Source organism: Gouania willdenowi, chromosome 20 (assembly GCF_900634775.1).
Source record: "Gouania willdenowi chromosome 20, fGouWil2.1, whole genome shotgun sequence".
Taxonomy (NCBI): domain Eukaryota; kingdom Metazoa; phylum Chordata; class Actinopteri; order Blenniiformes; family Gobiesocidae; genus Gouania; species Gouania willdenowi.
The window spans coordinates 1,431,148-1,457,006 of record NC_041063.1 but is presented as its reverse complement, the minus strand read 5'-3'; the positions used below and the strand labels follow the sequence as shown (position 1 = coordinate 1,457,006).

At 39.2% G+C, this 25,859-nt stretch overlaps 1 protein-coding gene across 4 annotated transcripts; it reads left to right on the top strand.

Annotated features, from left to right (window-relative positions):
• On the top strand, nt 1–24,513 carry LOC114454167 (cullin-2-like). 4 transcript variants are annotated; one of them, XM_028434417.1, is made up of 21 exons: nt 1–171; nt 1,650–1,788; nt 2,016–2,118; nt 3,824–3,918; nt 5,464–5,569; nt 7,217–7,299; nt 7,454–7,550; nt 9,870–9,980; nt 12,777–12,939; nt 14,100–14,281; nt 17,701–17,808; nt 17,936–17,995; nt 18,081–18,209; nt 18,290–18,376; nt 18,464–18,616; nt 18,694–18,771; nt 18,865–18,931; nt 21,768–21,970; nt 22,050–22,151; nt 22,331–22,447; nt 24,347–24,513. In XM_028434417.1, exons 2-21 carry the CDS (start codon nt 1,670–1,672, stop codon nt 24,476–24,478), a joined length of 2,295 nt encoding a protein of 764 aa, XP_028290218.1. In that variant the 5' UTR covers nt 1–171; nt 1,650–1,669; the 3' UTR covers nt 24,479–24,513. The 4 variants fall into 4 exon arrangements, with proteins under 4 accessions (XP_028290218.1, XP_028290220.1, XP_028290217.1 ...); XM_028434419.1 differs by having other exon boundaries at nt 1–179; nt 14,100–14,224; XM_028434416.1 differs by having other exon boundaries at nt 1–179.
• The last annotated feature ends 1,346 nt before the right edge of the window (nt 24,514–25,859 follow it).

The window sequence follows — 25,859 nt, the reverse complement described above, 5'->3', positions numbered from 1 at the left end:
CAGCAGCTTTTTAGAACAGCTCAATGTTGACAGGTAGTCATGGTAACGCAAGCTAACTTCAAAGATGATGCAGATTCTTCAGGACTGACTACACGAAGGACTGTCAGACACGACTAAAGTATTTTAATATCCTTGAAACACCCCGTAAAGATTGACCAGCAGAAGCTTTCAGTAAGTTAGTAAGTAAGTAGTTTATTTATAAAGCGCTTTTTGCAGATAAAATCACAAAGTGCTGTACAAAGTTGTGGTAAAAGTACAAGTGCAACACAATAGATTAATAAAACAAGAGTGCATAAATATCATAAGAACAGCAAAAACATGGACTGATCAAAAACAACCCCAAGGTTTCTGAGGCTGGTTTCTGAGCAGCGTTTGACAGAAAGTGAATTTCTTTTGATATTGTAAATGTTAATGACTAGGGATGTAACGATTAATCGTAAGGCAGTTAAAAATCGATTCATAGGTATCACGGTTGATATCAATTTTCTGAAAATTGAATCGCAGTACTTTTTTTAACCAGCAGAGGGCGCTATCCACAAGTGTAGGCGGCGGGCGGAGTCTGCTAATACTTTCTTTCTGGCCGCCTTCTACTCTTAAATATGTTAATAAATGATTCATTACCCCTTTAGCACCGAAAGAATATCTGTAATATTACTTGAATATCTGTAAAAGTCACGTTTTTCTATTAGCTCTGTCTGCTAGCATAGCTTCTCTTCTTCACTGCAAGATATCTGCATGCCAATAGACCACTGTGTTACCAGCGCCCTCTGCTGGTCCAAACAAATATGACGTAATTTTTTTTTTTTTTAAAGTCCAATTGTTAAGGCACAAAATACATTTTCAGTTGCACTTTTAAAAAGAAAAAGAACTATTATGCAGTTTTGCATTGTTTATTATAGAACCAGAATTTAAATTAATAGGCTTCATTTTCATTTGTATTATTCCTTTGTTTATTTCATTCAAGGTTTATTTTTAGTTAAATTGCATTGTTTTGAGTAGTTTATCAAGGGATTCTTTTGACAATGAAAAATAAAAGGAAAATAATACAGTATTTGTCTACAGTCCCATTTTTTAAAATAAATCGTGAGAGAATCGTATCGTGAACCCAGTATCGTGAATCGAATCGTATCGGGAGTTGAGTGAATCGTTACATCCCTATTAATGACTAATTCAGTGATATTCCAGAATCAAGTGAGTACATATTGCTCGTTTTATTATATGTAAAGTAATTTACACATTTAAGGGTCAATTCACTAAGATCTAACATAAAAGGTGGTAATTCAGTGGATGGCGACAAACAGTCACAGGGCCGAGATTTTCCTCTTGACATACTGTCAATAAACTTTAAACAATTTGTGTTGTGAAATGTGAATCCTTTGTGTGATTATTTGCACTTTGGCTATGACTTAATGTAATATTACTGCTGCTGCTGTTGCTGTAGTTGTAGTTGACATGTGAGCAAATGTTTTGATAGTGATGCAGACATTTCTGACCATGTTTCTGATGTATTTCCCTTGACTGATATTGAATTTTAGGTTCCTTTATTGATTGTTGTTAATTTAAGATTGTTATCTTAGCTAACCTAATTTTTATTTCATAATTTTGGCACTGTCTTCATTTAATTCACCAGTATATTCTTGTCTTTTCAGATTGTAGGGGAATTTGTACAATGTCCTCAAAACCTCGGGTGGTGGATTTTGACGAGACATGGAACAAGTTACTCACCACAATCAAGGCTGTTGTGATGCTGGACCATGTAGAAAAAGCCACTTGGAAGAATCGCTATTTGTATCCTTTCTGATTCCTCAGATCAATAGAGCATCTCCTGACACACGTGTTTAGCCTCTCTTCAGATATATGTATATGTATTTATTAGATTTTTATAATCTTTTACTGTTAAATGGCAATAGTAATCTTTCTTTGTTATTGCATGTATTGAACCTCCATAGGTACTGGTACATAAATATGCATATCTGTGCACATTAAGGCTTGTTCTTCCTTAATTCTTCCACCAGTGACATTTATGCCTTGTGCGTTGCACATCCAGAGCCTCTCAGTGAACGACTATATACAGAGACCAAGTCTTTTCTTGAGAATCATGTGAAGCAGTTGTATAAGGTAAGCACTCACAACTAAGGGTTTAAGAAAAAATCTATTCGGCGATCTATCGTAATCTATCACTGTGTGATTATCGTATTAATCCAAAGATTTTCCAAATCGATTTTTTTTATCATGTTTTTTAACGTAAAAAACATTTAATTGTGCTAACATGATTAGCACGTAAACGCCCAGTCACTAGATGTCAGTGAACCACATCAGACCTTGTTAATCTACCTCACTACTCAATACATTTTAACTTACAAGGTAATTGCATTTTATTAATTTTGATTGTTTATTATTTAAGACATACTGGACACTTTTATAGAAGTATGTGGTTACTTTGGTTTTATAAACGGTACTTGAATTACAGTTAGTTATCATTTACTTGTTCTTGAAAGTTTTTTTTAAAAAATGAAATAAATTGTATTTCATGCAATTTTTTTCTTGTAATCGGAATCAAAATCAAAATCAACTTTATTGACCAAGTAATCTATTGAATACACACGAGGAATTTGTCTTGGTGCCCTGTGCTTTCTCTGATAGTGTAAAACATTAAATAATAACAATCAACTAGAATAAAGAAAATTAAATAAAAAAAGAAGTATAACATAAATATAAAGAGTAGTTAGACTAATATGTGCAAACTAAATAAAAAACAAGATAATAATAATAATAATAATAATAATAATAATAATAATAATAATAATAATAATAATAATGAAATGAAATAAAAATACAATAAAACTACAATAATAATAATAAGATGATAGTGCAGTAGTGCATTGATGAGTAGTGCAGGTGAACATTTAAATGAAAATATTATGTCCATGAACATTCTCAGTGACAGGTTGATCCAGGGTTGTTATGTTTAGTTCCAGGTTATTTTACAGTAACAGAAAAAGGACTGACACTCTTTGATTGTAAAGAGTTGATCACAGTGACAGCCTGGGGGAAGAAACTGTTTTTATGGCGGGTAGTTTTGGCGTACAGTGATCTATAGCATCTGCCGGAGGGGAGGAGTTTAAACAGATTGTGTGCAGGGTGTGAGGGGTCTGCAGTGATGCTACCTGCCCGTTTCCTGACCCTGGACAGGTATAAGTCTTGGATGGAGGGCAGATCAACACCAATGATCTTTTCTGCAGTCCTGATTATCCTTTGTAGTCTGTGTCTGTCTAGTTTGGTTGTAGATCCAAACCAGACAGTGATGGAGGTGCACAGAACAGACTGAATGATGGAGGTGTAGAACATGATCAGCAGCTCCTGGGGCAGAGTCCAGGTGATGGGCTGATGCTAATGAGCTGGGGGGTGGGTGTGAAAACCTGCAGTAAAAGCTATTCAGGTCTTTAGCCAGTCTATTGTTACCTGCAGGGTGGGGGGAGGGTTTCCTGTAGTTAGTAACCTCACGCAGGCCTTTCCACACTTCTGAAGGGACTTTGTTTGAGAAGCTTTGTTTTAGCTTCTCAGTGTAGCACCTCTTGGTTACTCTGATCTCCTTGGTTAGTGTGTACTTAGCCTGCTGTAAAGGTGAAATGTGTAATTATTGATATCACAATGTATATCGTGTCATTTAATATCAGGATATATTGTATCATGACATGCTAATTGTTAATCGTATCGTCAGATTCATGGCAATGCACACCCCTAACTCACTACGCCAGCACTTCATTTTTTGCCTCTGCAGCGACTCTCATCTTTTATTTTGTTTGTTTTTGGTTTTTTTTAGAAAGTCCTGGAGTTAGAGGAGAAGGTTTTAGTGATGTACTACAGATACTGGGATGAGTACAGCAAAGGAGCAGACGGCATGGACTGCTTGTACAGGTAAACATGGCTGCTGGAGATGAGTTGATAGTAAGGGTGTAATGATTCATGTATTAGATCGATTAATCAATTCATGTTCGCACAATCCAACTGGACTTTATATGGATGTGTTTTAATATTAAAGACGTTATGTTAAACAAAAACCTAATGTGTATTCATTAAAAATTAGAGCAGAAAAGGTGAACATCCTGTTAATTTAAACTGAAGTGTTGGTTGGACTTTATTCTAATGAAATGTGAATACATTGGATATTAAATGTTTACTTGTATGTTAATGTACATAATACATTTATAGATGATTCCCCTACAAGAAACATGAGGAATATACGAAAGTTCACATGCACTGTACATTATCCAGGAGTTTCTTTCACAATCCCATGGTTGAATTATTATTTTAGCTAAGAAAAAGTTACTGAATCGTGATTCGTATTGAATCATCGTTAAAACTAATCGTTAGACGCTTGGTTGATAGCATAACAGGGAGTCCAAATGAAGACAGTTTAGCTTTATTCTACTTTTGTTAGGTCAGCATGTCACGGCCCAAAAAAAAAATTTTTTACACTTTTTTCTTACAGACTGTACTATCTTTTCCTAGTCTTTCTGTTCTCTCATAAATAGCACCTTCCATGCAGAGCATTTGTCATCAGGCTTTTGTCATGTAAATTGTTGTTTCTGATCTATTTTTATGTCTTTTTTCCAGCAGTCTACCCATGTATCACTGCCTTTTTATTTTACCTCAGTGAGATAAAGTCAGGCTCACGCAGTAGTGTGAGAATGTCGCATGGCTCATGTTTTTATCTGTAATATGAATAAAGTAAAAGGACTTCAATTGTTATTATTATTGAACTCTGCAGGATTTAGTAGACTTGCTTTACATACAGACTTTTTTAATTTTGAGAAAAATGGCAAATGCACCCACTCTCTCAGAATATACAAAAACATCTGCCATACATCCTATCTGGCGGACATGCCAGCCCCTCATAATAGGACATATATAGCAGAATTTTTTGTATGTTCTCAGAGAGTATGTGGAGCTGCATTTCTATTAAATAAGTGAAAATCGACGCATATTACTCTCACTAAATTGTCCATATCTCAAAAAGTATTAATTTGATCAAGCTGAAAATTTACAGTGTGGCAATTGAATAATTAAAAAACAATTGGTAAAAATGGCAGATTTTTTTTGAGACCGAAGTGCGTGAGCCATTTGTGAAATGAAATGGAATGATCATATATATTATACTAAAAACAAGGCTTTTGCTTTTGTCATTGCTGAATGTTGATATATTTTTTCAATGACCAATGTGTATCATCATTTTCAGATAGCATTGGTTCATTAGATGGAAATAATAGTGAGAAAGTTTTTGTTTTGCTCCCTTTAGATATAAATACAAAATAATGAGATAAATGTTTTGTTTCCTCGAAGGGAATTTTTTTTGTCCTGCAGTTTAGTTTTCATTGGTTCTTGGTTTTTAATTAGTTTTAGTTTAGTTTGTTGTTTAATGTGCTTTGTTTTACATTGAACTATTTTCTTGTCATTGATCAGATACCTGAATACACATTTCATCAAGAAGCACAAACTGACAGAAGAATACATGCAGTACGACGACAGGGGAGTGAACATGAACAAACAACTGATGGAGATCGGAGAGGTAATAGGCCACACCCACCACTATTACAAGCACTTCTACAAAACAAATGAAATTCAAACAAATGGGATTAAACATCCAAATCTGCAGCTTTTGTCCTGTCTGTGTTAGAGCTGCACGATAATGGTCTAAATGACAACCAATGATTATTTGGATCAATATTGTAAGTAATCACGATTATTTATATCCTGTCAGGGACAACGTCTGTAATTTTTTTTAACTACTTTTTAACAAACAATATGTGAACAGTTTAGAATGCGAATGAAAAACTTTATTAAAGAATGATGATAAATACCAAAATTTACCCAATAACTTTAAAAATACTACGGGCCAGAGATGGCAAAAGTACTAGTCTTCAGTACCCAAGTAAAAGTATAGATACTTGAATAAAAAATAACTGGTCAAAGTGTTGAAGTTGCTCTCTTACTTGAGTAAAAGTAAAAAAGTATTGTACATGCTACTAAATGTACTTAAGTGAAAAAGTGAAAAGTAAAACAAACATCCCTTCAAGAATAAAACAGGGTTATTAAACCAGCAAATTCCATATCTTTTATTTTTTTCAATAATTAGTACATGAAAACAAGTTAAATATGTTACCTTTTGAACACCTGGTGAATTTAGCACTCACTATTGATACTGAATTTGGAAATAAATTGTTTCAAGAAATAAAAAGTGCAAATGCTCAATTAAACCCAGAGCAGCTTTTTGTTTAACATTTTTTAAAAAAAACTTGACAATTGAAATTTTTTATAGAATTGTCATGGCAATTACATCTACTAAGTCAATTATTTGAACTCAGTTACAATTTAATTACAATTACGACAGCAACATTTGATCAAAATTACAATTACAATTGTGCCGTAATTGTAAATCATTATCAATTACGCAATTACAATTATAATTGACCCCAACTGAACTGGAGCTGAGTATGACAATGAAAAAAATCGCAGTGTTTTTCTGTCTTAAAGCAAACGGATCCTGGAGTGTTTTAACCGCTCTAGGATCCATCGGTGTGAACGCACCCTCAGAGGAAAAACAAGGAGAGGTATAAATGGACATCTGGATGACGGATCCATGTTTTATTTCCACCTGGCAGAGAGGGGCGGGGCTTATGGTTAACAGACCGGACTGAGCCCAGAGCATGTCAACATGATGCTTTTTCTGGGTCCTGGAATTTCGTCACACACAGTATAGCCTTCCGGAATTCTGTTGGAAAGGCTATACTGTGTGTGTATGGAATTCCAGATTTTCGGCGGATTACCCAGACCCGCTTTTTTATAGTCAAAACTAGTAAAAAAAAAAAAAAAAAAAAAAAGCAGCGCTGCAAGTTGATGACTCGCTGATGACTCGCTCTCATCAGTCTAGTTTACAGAGTGACCTGAATCATTGCTCGCTTGTTATTTTGTAGCTTAATGCAGCCTTAATCATGTGGTCGCCCTTTGGTGATTGGCTGACCACTGGGGTTCAGAAAGTGTCTGATTAGAAATGCAGCAGAGCCCCCATTTTAAATGTGAAAATGGCTGACTGTCAGGTAAATGTAATCGTGGAGGCCAAAATCACAACTAAAATTCAATGGATTCTTCATCCCTAGTCTGTGTTACACTGTGAGTATTCTGTGCTTATTTGATTGCTTCTGTTTTGTCATTCTAGTTGGCACTGGATATGTGGAGGAAGCTAATGATCGAACCCCTTCAGGTGGTCCTGATTAGCATGTTGCTCAAAGAAATCAAAAAGTAGGTGGTGTCTCTTCACACATTCCTTGTTTTTATTTATGTTCATTAATTTCAAATGCTGGACAGAGGATTTTTTTAATTCTACAACTTAAAAGTAGTTCACACTTATTTTAACCACTTAACAAGTCTTTAACTTCTTCATTTTACCGTACAGTGATCGATGTGGTGAGAACCCAAACCAGAAAGTAATCCACGGGGTCATCAACTCCTTTGTTCATGTTGAACAGTATAAGAAGAAATTTCCTCTTAAGGTGAGACAACCAAACACTAAGCAGTCATATTGGTTTTAACAAAAAAATGGGATTATTAAACTAATGATCATAAATCCAATAACTCTCACCATAAAGGGTATGCTTCACTGGTGAACCAGTGTCTCATTCACATATGCAACGCACATGCAATGCGAACTGAAACTAGCACAATAACGGTGTTGTTTGCCAGGTAATCACCTGAAAGAATATTTAAGTGCATACATACACGTACAACATTAATAACATGGCCATATTATCAACTGTATAAACTGCACACATGAACATTCATGCTTACAGATTATTATTCTTTTTATTTATATATGATTCCTTAACATGATATGTAAAATTCATAGACAAATTTCACTGTAGGGCTATATTTTATATGGCATTACATTATTGTGTTTTTTAAGTGTGCAGCAGTAGGGGGTACATAGCTTCAGGTTAAATGTCTGAAGGGGTACGGGACTGATAAGTTTGGGAACCACAGATTTAGATGATTTAAATACAAAAACAGGAAGAATTCACACAAGATAGCATCACAAGTGCGACGTTAGCCAATGAAAAAATGTCCCAAAATTTGCATGTGAGGTATTTCAGTGTCATGCTGGGGCCTGATTTTAAGTTAAGAGAGAGAGAGATGGACAGTAAAAGAAAAATGTGAATTCTGTTTCTCCATTTTTTTTTTCCGTGATCCCGGAAACTGTGAGGCCCTACTTAAGTTCCTTAAAGGAGACATATCATGCTTTTAAATCCTTCCTTTTTACATATAAATCATACAGTTGTGGTCTATATAAAGCGGAACTGCAATGCTTGGGTCTGAATTCCTCATTATTATAGCTCCACCCCTTTTCTGCCCCTTTTCTGATGTTCTTCTGAGAGCACCAAAACAGCAGTTTTGGTGCGGTCTCTTTAAATGCAAATGAGACACTTCATACCCCGCCCCCTCTCCAGGTTGCAGAGCTGACACTCGGTTCAACTCCACCCTGTTCGGCCATTTTTTGTAGTTTGATAGAAGAGATACGATTATTTAGCGGCGCAGAAAATGTTTATTCACACGTTATTTACAAAATGTCAACATCGGAAGACTTGTCCATCCAGCCTTACATGTTTGAGCCAGAGTCGAACCCGGCGGAGCGAGATGAAAATGATGATGATGAACCTGCAGAACAACGTCTTCATATGGATGTTAACAAGTGAGCTAACACAAGCACCGAGCTAACGCTGCTTCAGCAACCTCCACCAGTATAAAGAAGGATTTGCCGAAAGACTTTGTCTGATTGAGGGTTCAATTCCTTCTATCTTTGGAGACGATGAACAGAGCACTTCAGTAAGCTGTAAATAACGCTAAAAAGTGTGATAAGACGTCCCTGTCATTGTTTTGTTAGCATTAGCAGTTGCACCCTCTTCATATGTTAGCGTTGTGTGCTCGTTTTAGATCCTTGATGATATGGCCTACGTGATTTAATTTAAGTCTAAAGTTTTCAGTAGTCATTTCATTTTGCCGTTTTTGTGTCTGAAAAGACTATTAAAATGCGTATTGTGACGTTAGCTTGGCGCTAGCGTCATCCTTGAAGTGCTTCGCGCACACAAAAATGACCTTACCCACAGATGTGGGTACATTTCCGTGAAAAATAAAACTCAAGCAGGCACTTCGAAAAGGTTCTGATGTTGGGAGACGGTGGGTTACTACATCCAACAACCGAACATCTTATCCTCTCGTAACTTCGGCATCCTTGAGCTTGGACTACAAAATAAAAGTGAGGAATAAAAATAGTAGATTACTCAAAGTGTTGGGCCTGGAGTCGATGTCCTAATTTGGCAGTTCCCCTGCAAATACTGTGACGTCATTGTTCAGAAAACATAATAGAGAATCGAAAAATCTAAACGGATTGAAAAATTTGACCAAAACAGAATATAATGATATCAACGGAGCACCTGAAGAGACTAATTTGAACTTTTCTGTACTTCTAAACACTCTAAATATACAACAAAATGCATTTATGGGCTAAAAAAGTGGATTTAGCATGATATGTCCCCTATAAGCTGTTTTTAGTACAGGATAATTGGAGACTCAGCTCAAATGTGCAGAGAAAGGCAGATAATTTGAACCTCTTGATTTGACTCAGTTTGTTTTCACACTGTGCTTTAGAAACCTGAAAGAAAATCTGAGATGCTTGTTTTTAATGCACTGCAGATCAAATCAGACATTGATGTTGGGACCATTGAGGTCACAATAAAAAGCCATATTAAGTAGTTTTGTCACTTTGTGCATTTTGTTTGCATGTATGCTAAGTTGATGTTCTCTCCCTGTGGTGACAGTTTTATCAGGAAATCTTTGAAGGTCCATTTCTGATAAAGACAGGAGAGTATTACAAACAGGAAGCCTCCAACTTCCTCCAGGAATCCAACTGCTCACAGTACATGGAGAAGGTAAGAACACTGGAGGTCCAAGAAAAAGATGAAAATGCTGCTACCAGTGGGTTTGAGTTGGTACAATTCAACCCTGATGTGTGACTGTTGTCTGCACACGAGCAGCACTTTTACTTTATTGTAACGCTGTGGATATGTTGTGTTAGCGCAGTGACTTACCCTCCTTATTATCCTTGGGGTCAATTTGACCCCATTCAATGTTTATCATTCAAGAAATAATAGTTGATTATTTTTGCTTCATATTTCATGATTTTTCCTAATTTGATGGATACAGTTGATTAAGCATACAATTATCACACATATTGCATGCATTGGTGTTCGTCTGGGGTCAATTAGATGACAAGCTGTTTTAGCTGTGTAAAACTCTGTGTGTCACCCATGTGTGGCCTTACATCCCCACAACTCCAGGTGCAGAGTTGATACTTTTGAGTTGATACATGTCATGGTGGGGGTAGGGGGGATGACAATATTCTCATGAGAACGTTCCCACACCATGGACGTGTGTGTGTGTGTGTGTGTGTGTGTGTGTGTGTGTGTGTGTGTGTGTGTGTGTGTGTGTGTGTGACCTACTACTCCGCACTGTAGAGGGCTGGCTATTCCTGCAAGGACATTGGTTCATGCAAACTACGGGAGGTGCAAACATAAAAGCTTGCATGGCAGCACTTTAACCAAATCGTTCCTCAATATGCTCTGTGTGTACTGCAAAAAAAAAAAAACAAAAAAAAAACGAAAATCATAAACTAAGAAAGAAATATTTTTTTTTTTAACTCAGCCACTGCCGGTCCCAAACTCGGATTACGGATTATAGTGAATGACTTCAAATATGTTACAAAATAGTAGATAAAGATAAGTTAATAAATATGCTTATTAATGATGTGCTGAAATTCCGGCCACCAAAAATTTTCAGCCGAAAACCCAAAATGCCCTTTTGGGCCATTTTGGATTTTCAGCCGAAACACTTTTCTCACCGAAAAAAGCTAACCAAAACAGAATGTTGTAATAACGCGGCAGGAAACGGGCCAAATTTTCCATGGACACGCGGAGCTGTTATATTTCAACACATCTGAGCAATACCATGGTAGAAATGGTTCATTCTGTGAGAGTCATGAATGTGCACCCCAAATTAGAAAAGATTTTTGATGAAAGTTTGACCTGATTGTGGCGCTGTAGGAAAGATCATATCACCACCAAAACCAATGGGGTTCATATTGTGATCATTAAATTGTCAGTAAATTTCAGAAGATTTGGATTAAAAGTATTCAAGATAAATTAATTCTAATTTAAAAGTTTGGCCTGATGAGGGTGCTAGAGAACAACTCAAGGTTTCCTTATCGAAGGCTTATTTATGTATTCAACAAATAAACAAAGTGTTTGACACAAAAACCTGGTGAACAAAAATTATTTCAGGACGCAAATATCCTTGGGGTCAACCTGACCCCAAGGATAAAATGTGTTAATTAATAATATTTGAGGACAATAGGAGGGTTGAGAGCATTAATCAGTATTAGCAAACCACAGGGCAACCTTTGAAAGTCGCCCCCCTTTTCCTTCTTTCTTTCTGACAGTGAGCAGTTTGATGTGATTGAGTTTTCCTTCCAGCACGTAAACAGGTTCTGTCATTGAAGCCTTCCAGTTTACCAGAGCTGCCTGTTTGATGTGTTGCCTCGCTGTGAGAGTCAGGGTTTGGCTGGTATAGGATAGGAAGCTCCATCAGAACACGCTCATTGACTATATCCAGCCATCCATTTTCATACCCGCTTATTCCCGTTTATCAGGGTCGCGGGGGTCTGCCGGTCCCAATCTCCGGCTCTCATAGGGCGCTGGGCGGGGGTACACCCTGGACAGGGCGCATTGACTATATATCCTATCATAATCTGACCCAGTTTACAGCTGCAGGAATGCAACATGACTTCTTCCATGATCACTGTTGGGTTAAAACATAGGTTTTGAACAAAATGTTGTTTTACACAAAATAAAGATGCTATTCATCTTCCTCTTTGAGCTTTTCTGAACAAGGCTGCAAAAATTAACTCTCGTCTTAAGAACTACTTTCTGACGCTCACAGCTTAAATGTAAAAATATCAAATCAAGAACTTATTATTTAGTTATTATTACGTTTGTTTACAATACTTTGACTTAAATCCTAACCTTTATTTTAAAAATGAGCATGTTTTAGTGGTATTCATCTGCGGCTTTGTGGTTGTGTGTTCAACCCCTGGGTAGGAAAGAAAAGCCTATTTATCTTTAAAAGACTCCACTAGATGTGTTTCTAACTTAATATGACACAACCAGGTAAAGTAAATAATAATAATAATAATAATAATAATAATAATAATAATAATAATAATAATAATAATAATAATTATAATAATAATAATGATAATAATAATAATAATAATAATAATAATAATAATAATAATAATAATTAAAATAAATTAAAAAGAAAATGGATACAAATATATTATAAGAAATTGATCATTTGTTGTTACCAAGGTATTCAAGGAATCGTTGCAGCCCTAGGGTTTTTGAACATCAAAGAACAAGACAAGCATTTCATGATTTCTTGAAATCTTCAAATATAAGCAGTAACGCCATAAACAACCTTTTGTTTTTCATTATTGAAGAAACTGTCGGCTGAAGTGACATCAGCTGTCTGACAAAAATCTTCTCCTTACATGGTAGTTGATGTAGAAGATTGTTGTAAAGCACAGCTTGACGCTCTATAGACAACATTCTACTGATGTGAACAATGCTTGACTTTTTAATCCTCATCTCTTTCTCTTTTTCTTCTTTCAGGTTTTGGCGCGGTTGAAAGATGAAGAGGTGCGGTGTATTAAGTATCTGCACCCTAGCTCCTATTCCAAAGTCATACATGAATGCCAGCAGAGGATGGTGGCAGATCACCTTCAGTTCCTGCACGGGGAGTGTCAGAACATCATCCGACAGGAGAAGAGAGAGGGTCTGTACTCTGATCCTTTCTAGGTTTTTCTTTTATTTGTACCTTATTTGTTTCCTCAATATTCAATTCAATTCAACTTTATTTATAGGGCATTAATTACAACAATAGTAATCTCGTAGCACTTATCAGAATATAAAATTGTCAAGACAAAAAACAACAAATCCACCTGAACAAGCATCAGCTGCAGTGGGGAGAAAAAACTCCCTTTGACTGAAATAAATCTCCAGCAGAACCAGATTCAGAGGTGGCAGCCATCTGCTTCGACTGGTTGAGGTTAGTGGACAGAAAGAGGAGAACAAAACAGGATAGAGAGATAGAACATCAGAGTGTCCCAGACTAGTTGAGTCGTGAACCACAGATCAGGAACTGCCAGCTCCAGCGTCAAGACACATGAAACAGAAAAAAGAGAAGGGAGAGGAGGAGGCAGACTGCAGAAAAACATGATATGATAGGCCTGGAGTTTTCGTAACTGATGAGTTTCATCTGATTTCATTGACAAATAAAGCTGTATCATCTGCATAGCAATGGCCATTTATATTATAGTTTCTAATCATGTTACCTAGTGGAAGCATATGTAATGTAAAGATTATTGGTCCTAAAACTGAACCTTGTGTAACTCCATGATTAACTCTGGTGTGTTCTGAGGAGAGATTATTAACCTGAACAAAGTGGGTTCTGTCTGATTTATAGTTTTTAAACCAACTTAGTGCTGTTTCTTTAATCCCCCTTTCCAGTCTCTGCAGCAATAAATTATGATCCACTGTATCAAAGGCTGCACTGAGATCTAAGAGGACCAAGACTAAGACCAACCCTCTGTCTGATGCTAAAAGGAGATCTCATTGTTTACTTTTACTAAGGCTCTGTGCTGTGATGGGCTATAAAGCCAGACTGAAAGTTCTTGTATAAATTGTTCCTATATAGATGGTCACATAGTTGACCTGCAAAGATTTTTTCAAGGGTTTTTGAAACAAGAGGAAGTTTGGATATTGGCCTATAATTGGACAAATCACTTGAATCTTGGGTAGTAGACTTTTCAAGCAGAAGATAATTACAGCTGTCTTAAAAGCTTGTGGCACATCAAATGTTACTGGAGATGTGGATGTAAATGTGTTGCATTAGCTTCATGCTTTTGTGTTTGTGTGATTTTCTTCTTTCTTCAGACATGGCTAACATGTACACACTGTTACGGGCTGTGTCTAATGGGTTGCCTCAGATGATTCAGGAGCTGCAGGTCCATATCCACAACAAGGGCATTCGATGGACCAGCAACCTCTCTCAGGAAAATGTTAGTCAACCCACACATTCAACAGCTTGTTGGCACGAAAGTAGCGGAAAATTTCTGGTAAATTTTCATGGAAACTTAAAGGCACACCATGGACTTTTTGTCCTAAAGAGTTGACCCATTTGAGTAATTTTAAATGACTAGTACACTGCCCGTCGGAAGTATGCATTCATGCGGGAGCATAAGGGGTATTTGCGGGTGCAAAATGGGGGTGCAATTTTACTGGTATATTTCTATGGGACATGTGCATGACTTCATCATCATTTTTATATTTTTTTGTTTGGTGTATTTTTCTGTAACGTATGTTTTTTGGAGTCTTGTGTATTTGTGTATCTTTCTGTTGTCTTGGTGTGCATACATGTTTGCTGTTTTTTTTTTTATAATTTGTTTTTTGGAGTCATGTGTATTTTTGTATCTTTATGTTGTGTTTTTGTGCATTTTTTGCATTGTTATTGTTTTTGTTACCATTGTAGTGATTCTGGAGTCATTTTGTGTATTTTAGTTGTTTTTTTTTTTTTTTTTTGGTGTAGTTTCGTGCATTTTTGTTGTCATTTTAGTGTATTTTTTGTATAAGTATTTAGTTTAGTGTATTTTGAGTCATTTTCATGTTTTTGTTGTCGTTTAATGTATTTTTCTGTAATATATGTTTTTTGGAGTAATTTTGTGTTTTTGGAGCCTTTTTGTATATTTTTGTGCATTTCTGTTATTGTTTTGTGTACTTCCTGTATAAATATTGTTTAGTTTTTTGTTTTACGTCATTTGTGCTTTTTTTTGTATAATTATTGTTTTTGTTGCCTTAAGTAGTGTGATTCTGGAGTCATTTGTATCTTTTTTTGGTGTAGTTGTTCTCATTTCTGTTGTCTTTTGTGTATAAATATTTAGTTTTGTGTATTTTCATATTTTTGTTGTTGTTTAGTGTGTGTGTGTGTTTGGGGGGGTGAATCCATTCTAAATTTATGCCACCAGTCCATCCATGTGTACCTGCCTAACTTTCACTAAACTTATCTATTTTCAGTAGTTAGATGTAGTGGCAGGTGTGTCGTGAGTGAAGCTGCAGTAATCAGGTGACCTTCACTATGCAGCACTGTCTATGTAACATGTTAACACTTATATCTGACTTAGAGCATAACACTACAGTCACTACCACCATATGGACGGGTGTCTTGACACAGACTGTAACCGGACTAAATGGTGGTTCGTTATACACTCAACACTCACATACCTGCACGCATGTCACGTAGACGATGATCGATAGTGAAGCGCACCTGATCGACGGGTGTGTGTTGTGTGTGTGAGACTCTCTACCTGGGACTCTAATCTCCTCTGTTGGTTCTCTCTCACACATGCGCCTCGAAGAAATGTGCAGCTTTCAACACAGCAGCCATTGCTGTCAATAACTTCCGGGTGAGGTCTGTTCGGTCTAAATAACGTACGGTCAAAGTAACATATACAGCGCTTGACAGTATCAATGCTCCGAGCGGGGCTTCCCTCTTGAAATACCGACTATGTAAGTTTGGAGGAGACGGACAGTCTTTCACCAGGTCAAGTGACCTGGAGAATGCCTGGGGAACGTTTCACTTTACGGCAGTCACGTGACCACAGGCTCGGATATATATAGTTACGTACGTCACAACATATGGGTATTTCCCGACCCGGCGCCTTTTCTGTGAGTAGCTGAAACGTGTTAGCTTCTGTTTACAGCCAAAAGAGCACAATATGGTAATTGCATGTTGGGTTAATGGTGCACTAATCGCTGCGATAGTTCAGTTAAATGTGAATTCTTTAGTAAAGGAAGTCGGCATGTCAGATCCGTACCTTAGGGATAAAGATTGGCTTGAAGGGCTGGGGTGCAAAGCATGGCTGGGCTCACGCTACGGCTACAGTCTATGGGCTGGAGTATGGGCTGGAGGAGCAGCCGCCACCCCCGCACTCTTCTCCCCGCCGCCGGAGACCCGGTGTTCTGCATGCCTCGCTGTGTTGGTAGCGTTTCTCCCCTACTCCCTGGCCTCGCCACCATTGTTGGCCCCCTTTGCCGGGGGACGGCGACCCGGCGTGTGTGGGATCGCCCGTCCGCCCCGACCCCGGCCGCCGTGCAGACTCTCGGTGAAGGGGGCTGACGACTGCGGTGTGGCCCGACTGACTGTTTGTTGATTTTGCAACAGTGCTGCGGTGCTTGTGGCCACTAGGGGCGCTTGCGTGAAAGTTACCGGTCTAGCGCCCCTAGTGGCCAAAATAATCAAAAATCTGGACTTTTCATGGGAATTATTTATTAAAATTAACTGGAAATTGTGAGTAATTTTATGTTATACACACGAGGAATTTGACTTGGTGAACTGTAAACCACTGGATCATATCTAATAAATGTTAGCATCCATTCAAAATAATAAAATTCAAAAATATAACATTTTAACAAGGGTGGAAATATTCTGTGAATGTAAAAAGCTGGAAACTTTTCATTGGAAATAATGGAAAAATTTCAAAACTGAAAGATAGCCCCGAAGAAGAATATTAAATATATTTGGGAAAATATATTTTAGCATTGCCTAAAATATCACCATAACTTATTTAAAGAGTAACTAAACCCCTGCTTTCTGCTGACCTGCCACTAGGGAGGAAATTTAAAACCTTAATTAAGGGCTTTACTCCTGACGTTGTAAGCCACGCCCACTCACAGAGCCGGTCAACGCTGGCAGTAACAGACCACTGCCTGCTCATCTACTATATATAATACACAGCTCAAAAGCATAAACACACAACCCCACAGACGATATATTACTCACAAACAGTCCCTGCTCTACTCTCGCCATGGGCCTCAGAACACCACGGCCACACACACACACACACTGCAGTGATAAGTACATGCACGTTCGCGCACACACAGAGACAGATGGGAATGCGTACACCTATAGCTTGATGAACCCTCTCATTAGTGCAGAATCTGCCCCGCTACAGCGGGGCTGTTTCACACACGGAACATTATATACCTCTCAGCTGTTATAGGACGGGCGGGGCCAACAGTGGAAGTTGATGGCGCAGGGGAATTCAAATAATCTGTTTTAGTCAATAGCAAAATTCACTTTTAATAGCCGGCGTTCAACCCTTAGTGGCCAGTAACTCTACAACTAAAATTAAAATACCTTTACTCAATTGTTAAAAGTTGGACTAGGATTAATCAATAGCACTACTTAATACCCAAATACATATGTATTCAGCACGAAAAAGTGGGTTTCGGGTTTGCTTTTTAAATTTACTTGCAGTTGCCGGTTAATTCCATAAAAGTTTATATTTTTGATTATTCCCAAATTTGCTTAAGATTCTGTGGAAATTTACCAAACTCTTAGGTACTTTTACAATCCTGTTTGTTAGTAAACAGTATTTTTATCCAGACTTTTTAAACATGGGGTTAAATATTTTCCCATGTTTAGATTCTTAAGGAAATTTTGCTTTTCTGCTGCAGCTTTGTCTTTTTCTCTCAACAGATGCCAACCCTGTTTGTGGAGTCAGTGCTGGAGGTCCACAGTAAATTTGTTCAGCTTATTAACACGGTTCTTAATGGAGATCATCACTTCATGAGTGCACTTGATAAGGTAATGATTTCACTGTTAAACTCTTAGTTTGAAAGGCTCTGTTCATAGACAAACATTGGTTTTTGCTATGTTTCATCATCTGTTTCAGTTTTGATTATTTTATAAAAATAACTTTTTTATTTCCTAGGCTTTGACATCTGTGGTAAACTTCAAAGAGCCCAAGTCCATCTGCAAGGCCCCTGAACTGGTTAGTACACAAACACATGGGAACAAGGATTGGATTTGAAACAGTGTCGTGTCAAGGTCATGTCCCTCCTGGTGTTTTTGTCCAGCTGGCGAAATATTGTGACAATCTGCTGAAGAAGTCGGCAAAAGGAATGACGGAGAACGAGGTGGAAGACAAGCTAACCAGCTTCATCACAGTGTTTAAGTACATAGATGACAAAGATATATTTCAGAAGGTAATGAGAACCCTAATGACTTCAGGACATGTTTGGTTCTGTGGAAGTAAAATCCTCTTGTTTTCTCAATGTCTTTGCAGTTTTATGCTAGAATGCTGGCTAAGCGGTTAATACATGGTTTATCATTGTCAATGGATTCAGAAGAAGCCATGATCAACAAACTAAAGGTAAACAAGTTTTTTTCTTTGCTTTTCCTTGTTTGTTTGCTTTATTTCCTTTTAAATTTCTCCTCACTCTCCTCTTCCTTCCTGCAGCAAACTTGTGGCTATGAGTTTACCAGCAAACTGCACAGAATGTACACAGATATGAGCGTAAGCGCGGACCTCAACAACAAGTTCAACAATTTTATCAAGACCCAGGAGACAGTGGTGGACCTAGGAATCAGCTTTCAGATCTACGTATTACAGGTCTGTGAGAGAGAGACTCTCATCGTTTTTTTTTTCTTATTCTAATATTTTGTTTTTGTCCTCTTGTGGTTTCACAGGCTGGTGCGTGGCCTCTCACACAAATCCCTTCGTCCACACTCGCCATCCCCCAGGAGCTGGAGAAGAGCGTGCAGATGGTGAGTCGCACAGCTGTGCAGCAGTGATGAGAGCTGCTCAACGAAAAGTCATGTGATTATGGGCTAAACTTTACTTTTATCTGTGTTTTACAGTTTGAGCTCTTCTATAATCAGCACTTCAGTGGGAGAAAGCTGACCTGGCTACACTATCTTTGCACAGGTAATAAATTCATCAGCAAAATGGCTTTGATGCTTTTACCAAAACATCCATTCATCTTCTGTTGCTTAATTGTAGTCGGGTTGCAGGGCAGCATCCTTAGCGGGGGCGCCCAGACTTCCCTCTTCCCAGGGTGACTATATCTATAGGCTACTATACCGGACCCCCTCAGCGCGCTGGTTTGCTCCTAGGAATTTTGTACATACATTTTATGAACAGAATCATTGCCAAAGGGCAGCCCTGGCGGTGTTGAACCCTCACTGGAAACAGGTTCGACCTAATGCCTGTGTCACAGTCTGAGTTTACCTCCTACTAAGATTGATTATGAGCATGATGATTGAAAAATTTGCCTTTTTTTTTTGATAAAAAACTAGAAAATACTGTATTATTTTCCTTTTATTTTTCATTGTCAAAAGAATCCCTTGATAAACTATTCAAAACAATGCAATTTAACTCAAAATAAATCTTGAATGAAATAAATAAAGTAATAATACAAATGAAGAAGAAGCCTATTAATTTAACATCTGGTTCTATAGTAAACAATGCAAATCTGCATAATAGTTATTTTTCTTTTTAAAAGTGCAACTGAAAATGTATTTTGTACCACTGTATTTACATCAGATATTTGTTTGGACCAGCAGAGGGCGCTGGTAACCCAGTGTTCGGTTGGGATGCAGCTATTTTGTGCAGTGAAGAAGAGGTGCTATGCTAGCAGACAGAGCTAATAGAAAAACGTGACTTTTACAGATATTCTCGTAATATTACAGATATTCTTTGCTAAAGGGGTAAGGAATCATTTATGAACATGTGTGAGAGTCTAAGGCGGCCAGAAAGAAAGTAGTAGCAGATTCCGCCCACCGCCTCAGCATTTGGACAAGAGAAGGATAAATATATAGCGCTGTTTAAAAAAAGTACTGCAATTCAATTTTCAGAAAATCGATATAAACCGTGATACCTATGAATCGATTTTTAACTGCCTTACGATTAATTGTTACAAGTATTCATATAAATCTGATCATGACAATCATATTTTTTTATCAAGTGGTCGATTTTTTTTTTAATCAATGGTTGACTAACGTGATGTTTAAATCTATACAGCAATCTCTGTGCATGGCTAATCCAGCACGGGTACATCTCAGTATATAACAGTCACGTATTGAGTTTGTAAGAGGAATCTCAGTACGGAGGTAAACTCAGACCGTGACACCGGCAATGCAAACCAAGCTCAGACTCCGGTCTTATAGGGAACAGACAGGCTGTATCAGCTGCTCCGATACCCCTTACCCGGAGAACCCTCCAGGGATCCGTGAGGGTCATGGTGAAATTCCTTCTCCAAGTCCACAATATGCATGTGTACTGGTTAGGCAAATTTCCATGCACCCTCAAGGACCCTACTGAGGGTGTAGAGCTGGTCCACAGTTCCGCGGTCAGGGTGAAAACCACATTGCCCCTCCTGAATCCGAGGTTTGACGATTCAACCAACCCTCCTCTCCAGTACCCCTGAATAGACCTTACCAGGGAAGCTGAGAAGTATAGTTGGACCACTGGAAGGCGTGTTGGTGGAATTGAGGAGGTCTTCGAAGTATTCCCACCACTGATCCACAATGTCTCGAGTCGAGTGTTGACAGTGCCTCGCTTGCCCCATTTTGAGACGCTGGGTGGTGGTCCAGAATCTCTTAGAAGCCATCCAGAAATCATTCTCCATGGCCCCACCATACTCCTCCCATGTCTGGGTTTTTGCATCGGTGACTGCCGTGGCTGCACTCTGCTTGGCCCAACGGTATCTGTCTGCAGCCTCCGGAGTCCCACAGGCAAAGAAGGCCCGATAGGACTCATTCTTTAGCTTGAAGGCATCCCTCACCCCGGTGTCCACCAGTGGGTATCGTATTAGATGTTGCCGCCACAAGAGGCACCAACTACCCTACAGCCATAGTACTGGTTGGTCGCCTCAACAACAGGGGTACGGTACATGGCCAACCCGGACTTAAAGTCCCCTGCCTCCCCCAAGACATGGTCAAACCAAACGTTCCTAACAGACCCTCACAATAGGTTTGGGTCTGCCAGGTCTAAACGGTATCCTTCTCGCCCATTGCATCCATCTCACCACCAGCTGGTGGTTGGTTGACAGCTCCGACCCTCTCTTCACCTAAGTGTCTAAGACATGGGACCGCAAGTCCGGCGACACGACTACAAAGCTGATCATCAAACTGCAGCCTAGGGTGTCCTCATCACATGTGGACACCGTTATGCCTGAACATGGTGCTTGTTATGGACAATCTGTGATGAGCAAAGAAGTCCAATAACAAAAGCACCGCTCAGGTTCCAATCCTATATCTAGTCTAAACTTCTCAACCTCACACACAAGCTGGGGCTCCTTCCCCACCAGCTTCTGTAGGCGGGAAATGGATCGCCAAGGTTTCTGCTTGGAATACCGCTCGATCCACATCTCACCGGCCCCCTACGGTCCCTCCTGCAGGGTGGGCACACTTTTTCCTTTCGGTCTGTGCCTGGTCGTTGCCTATGACCAGAGACCTGGCCACCAGGCGCCCGCCCTCGAGCCTACCAGGACACTACCAGCGGCATTAAACCCTTGACAACATAATTCCCAGGTCCATTTGGGTACCTCCACTATGTGAAGGTGGCAGTTCATGGGGAGTTTTACTAAAACAAATAGTAAACTTCCCCAATGAAGTCAAAAAATTGCTGTAAAATTACACTTCAAAACAAATCAAACACAATTTTTCACTGAGATAAGAGAACATAAAATGACCCATTCACATGATGCTCAATGACTGTTTTAGTCTCACGGTGCTGTTTTTTTTTAATATATTTTGTTTAGGTGAGGTGAAGATGAATTATCTGTCCAAGCCTTATGTTGCCACGGTAACCACTTACCAGATGGCCATACTGTTGGCGTTCAACAACAGCCTGACAGTGAGCTACAAGGAGCTCCAAGATGGCACACAGATCAACGAGAAGGAGCTACAGAAAACCATCAAGTCCCTCCTGGACATCAAGATGCTCAGTCAAGATTCTGAGAAGGTCTCCCATCAACATCAATCACTGCATGAGAATTTCCCCTCATAGGATGAACGCAGAATAACTTTGTCTTTGCTCACAGGAGGAGATTGAAGCGGAGTCTTCGTTTTCACTAAATATGAGTTTCACCAGTAAGAGGACAAAGTTTAAGATCATAACATCGATGCAGAAAGACACTCCACAGGTCAGAGAAATTATAAGACCTTCATCATTATCCTTAAAGCTTTAGAGAGAGAGTGTGTGAGTGTGTGTGCGTGTGTGTGTGTGTGTGTGTGTGTGTGTGTGTGTGTGTGTGTGTGTGTGTGTGTGTGTGTGTGTGTGTGTGAATATAGATTCATGTTCACATATCTGCCTAATATTTAGGAAATGGAGCAGACAAGATGTGCAGTAGATGACGACCGCAAAATGTATTTACAAGCTGCTGTTGTGAGAATTATGAAAGCTCGCAAAGTGCTTCAACACAACCCCCTGATCCAAGAGGTGAGCAATAGTAAAAGCCTTTACAATACACATTCTCTACATTTAGTGCATTTATTTAGAGTCATCATAAAGATTTTGTAGGAATATGCTTTGTTTGTTAGATTTTTTTAAAGAATAAATCATGTTCATATTCAGACTGCATTTCTGTTGGTGATTAACCTCCGCTAAGAAAGTGAAGGGCGGATTCACTAAAGGGGTATTAAAACGTGTGCAAACATTACTCCACGCGCTAATAAGGGGTATAAATCCCAAGAAATCAGGAAATCCACAATCCATTTAGCCCATTTCCCTCTGATGAATATGTAATGTAAGCAGATCTCATAAGGGGTGCAAAAAAATGGGAGGGGGAAATGCAAATAAATAAATGCAGTGAGCGCAATGCAATTCATCAAAATCTGGAACTGTTTGCGGTGACTGTTCCTGCGATGAAAATAGTACGACTTACAGGCAGGTATAAACTCGCACACAGAGATCATAGCTGCAGTGAATGTTGACATAATACAGAGCGGAGAGGAAAAAAAGGCTCTATTTCACCTTTCGAGTATAAGAAAATAATTTAAATGAAACAATAGTCAATATTAACAGCCACTGAAAGAGAAAATGCAGAGTAAAGTGTGTGTGTGAGGGAGAGAAACAGCTGAACGCCTCAGGCACTGCGTGTGGTGTCTGTGTCTGCTGTGGTGCAGAGTGGGTTTCTTGGAAGGTTCCTTGGAGGGGCGTAATTCTCCGTCCAGATTCAGATGTTCTGCCTAAGGTTTTATACGAGTTCCACTTGTCCCAGTTCATTAAGCTGCGCTCTCTTACCACCTCTATGCCACTATGCTACTGTATGTCTGGTTAAGATTTTGGCAGAGTACATCCAGCGCACACGGTCTTATAGATAGACTGATGAGCTTTCTTCTCCTTTGACACCAGGAAATTGGGCACGCCCCTGGCAAAATCTCGGATGTCCCTGTGCATATGTGCGCTCGGGGGGGTGCCTGTCCTGTCCAGAGGTCGGGCACATTCAGCTCGTGGCTACCTCATGGGCTTGTGGCAGGGTGCCTTCCTGACTGCCATTTTTGCAGCAGCCACATGGTCATCTGAGTCCACCTCTGTTAGAATTTATCGACTAAAGCCGCCAGTCCCTCCTTTGCAGAGCAAGTGCTGGGCGTGGCTCGTCGCTAGACAACTGGACAAAGAGCAGGCCTCTGCCGATGTGTGGGGTCTTCCTTGTGACTTACTTGTCATCTCCAGTCTTCTTTGACGGTGTTATCCTTTGCCTCTTGCGGGTCCTTAATCAGGGTTCGTTGGGTCTTTCTGACCTAAGAAGTGCCTCTGCCTTTCAAGCTTGGCCCTTGCGTCTTGCAGGGCCTCACCTGATTGGTATGTTAATAGTGTACATTTGTAGATAGTTCGTCTGTCACATATCGGTGTATTGGGTTATGGGCTGCACCGTCTCCTCATGGGGTATCTTAAAGAGTTACCCCATGGATAAGAAATATGTAACTGGGTGAAGAGATTGTCTCGAGACGATAGAGAACGTATGGTTACATTGTAACCGTGGTTCTCTGAGTGAACAGTGTTTTTATATTTCCAAATAAAAGCAAAACTTAATGAAAACTTGTTCTAAAAAAGATAAGTTTGTATTTGGAACATGTTTGCCCTTTGTAGAAATGTACTGACTTGATGACAAACACATGTTATTGTTTTCATCGGGTTTTTGTGTTTTATTGTGAAAGAGATTAGTTTTTGCAGCCCATTGGTATCAATATGTACCACTAACAATAGTTAGTTGACAATTTTCTGATTTTAAAATCAGTATATCTAACAAATGTGAGAATTCTCCCATTTTCTGAGAGAATATAATCTAGTGTAATACTTGTAATGATTTGTTTCTTCCAATCATTTTTTTTTCAGGTCATCAATCAGTCCAAAGCCAGGTTCAACCCAAGTGTGAGCATGATAAAGAAGTGCATCGAGGTGCTAATCGACAAACAATATCTAGAAAGAAGTCAGACCTCAGCAGACGAGTACAGCTACGTGGCGTAGGCTTCGCAGATGACACAGAAAAAATGAAAACAAGTCGTAATAACATCAATGGCACGTTGCTGGCTAGACAAGCTTTCTTTTCTCATGTTTGCAGTTGTGTGTTTTATTTTCTTTTTTGTTAAATATGCTGAAATTAGGAAATCCATTGTAAAAAAATTTCAAATGTAAAGAAATAAGTGGACATACATGTTCCTGCTCCTTGTCCAATAAATGAATAAAAACACTGAAGGGTTTTATGTAAAGGTTGGTCATGTCTTTTCATTTTAGTAATACATAGTAACACAGGCTGCCTCAACCAGAGGCTCAGGTAAGACGGGGAGAACTTACCACACCGCAGCGCATCTATACACATCCATTGTAGCTTGCGAGAAGGGAGAAAGGTGTTGAGCTCTCATCTTCCCCCTGAGAGGCTACAGAGGCAGAAGGCTGCAGGCCTCAAGCTGGGGTGATGAAGACTTCATCTTCTTCATCCGGATCGGAGAGGAGTGTCTGTCCTCCAGCCCGCTATCTTATCACAAGGATATCCTCCTCGTGTGGGAAGATGTCAGCCAGGTCAAGCTGGGAGCCCCCAGCTGGAACCATGAGCAGCCCCAGTGTTCCCCAGGGCTGTTTTCTCTTCCACCGCTGGGGCGGGGATGCCGTGAGGAGGTAAGAAGGGGTCCTCTCCGGAGAGGCTCGCCTGACACGCCAGCCTCCTGCGGAGGCTTTTCGTGTTTCTGGTCTTTGGAGAGAGCAGACGTGTTTTCATTCGCTCCGATAACACGACCTTGGCTAGAGCTGAACAGTCTGAAAAAATGGGCCCAAGACTGAAGGAAAATGGTGAAAAAACCGCAGGGAGGCCCTTCAGAACCTACGAAACCTATCTGCCGAGAGAAAGTCATTGGAAAAGACGCTGGAAAACTCACTGGAAAACCTACAAAGCGAAGCAAAGGTACTGAAAGAAAAGAATGAAAGAAATGCTGAAGAGATAAAACTGTTGAACGCCAGGGTTGAACAGCTGGAACAAAAGGAATGAGAGAAAGATGTCATCATCACAGGCCTAAAGATAAAACCCAGGAGTTACGAGAGTGACGAAGAAACAAAATCGATTGAACAACAGGTCATTGACTACCTGGAGTCGAAGGACATTGTCCTGAACCCTGACAACATCAACTCCTGCCAAAGAAAAATGATAACAGAGCTGTAAAAATAACCTTCACGAATATGAAATTCAAAGGAGAACTACTGAAGCAAGGAAGAAAGCTGAAGGAAATGAAGGTTTTTATTAATGAAAGCCTGACAAAAAAAATGCAAGCATCGCATGGAAGGCACGCCAAATAAAAAAAGGAGGAAAGATTCTAAAGACGTGGACAAGGAACTGCAGGATTTACATCACACCACT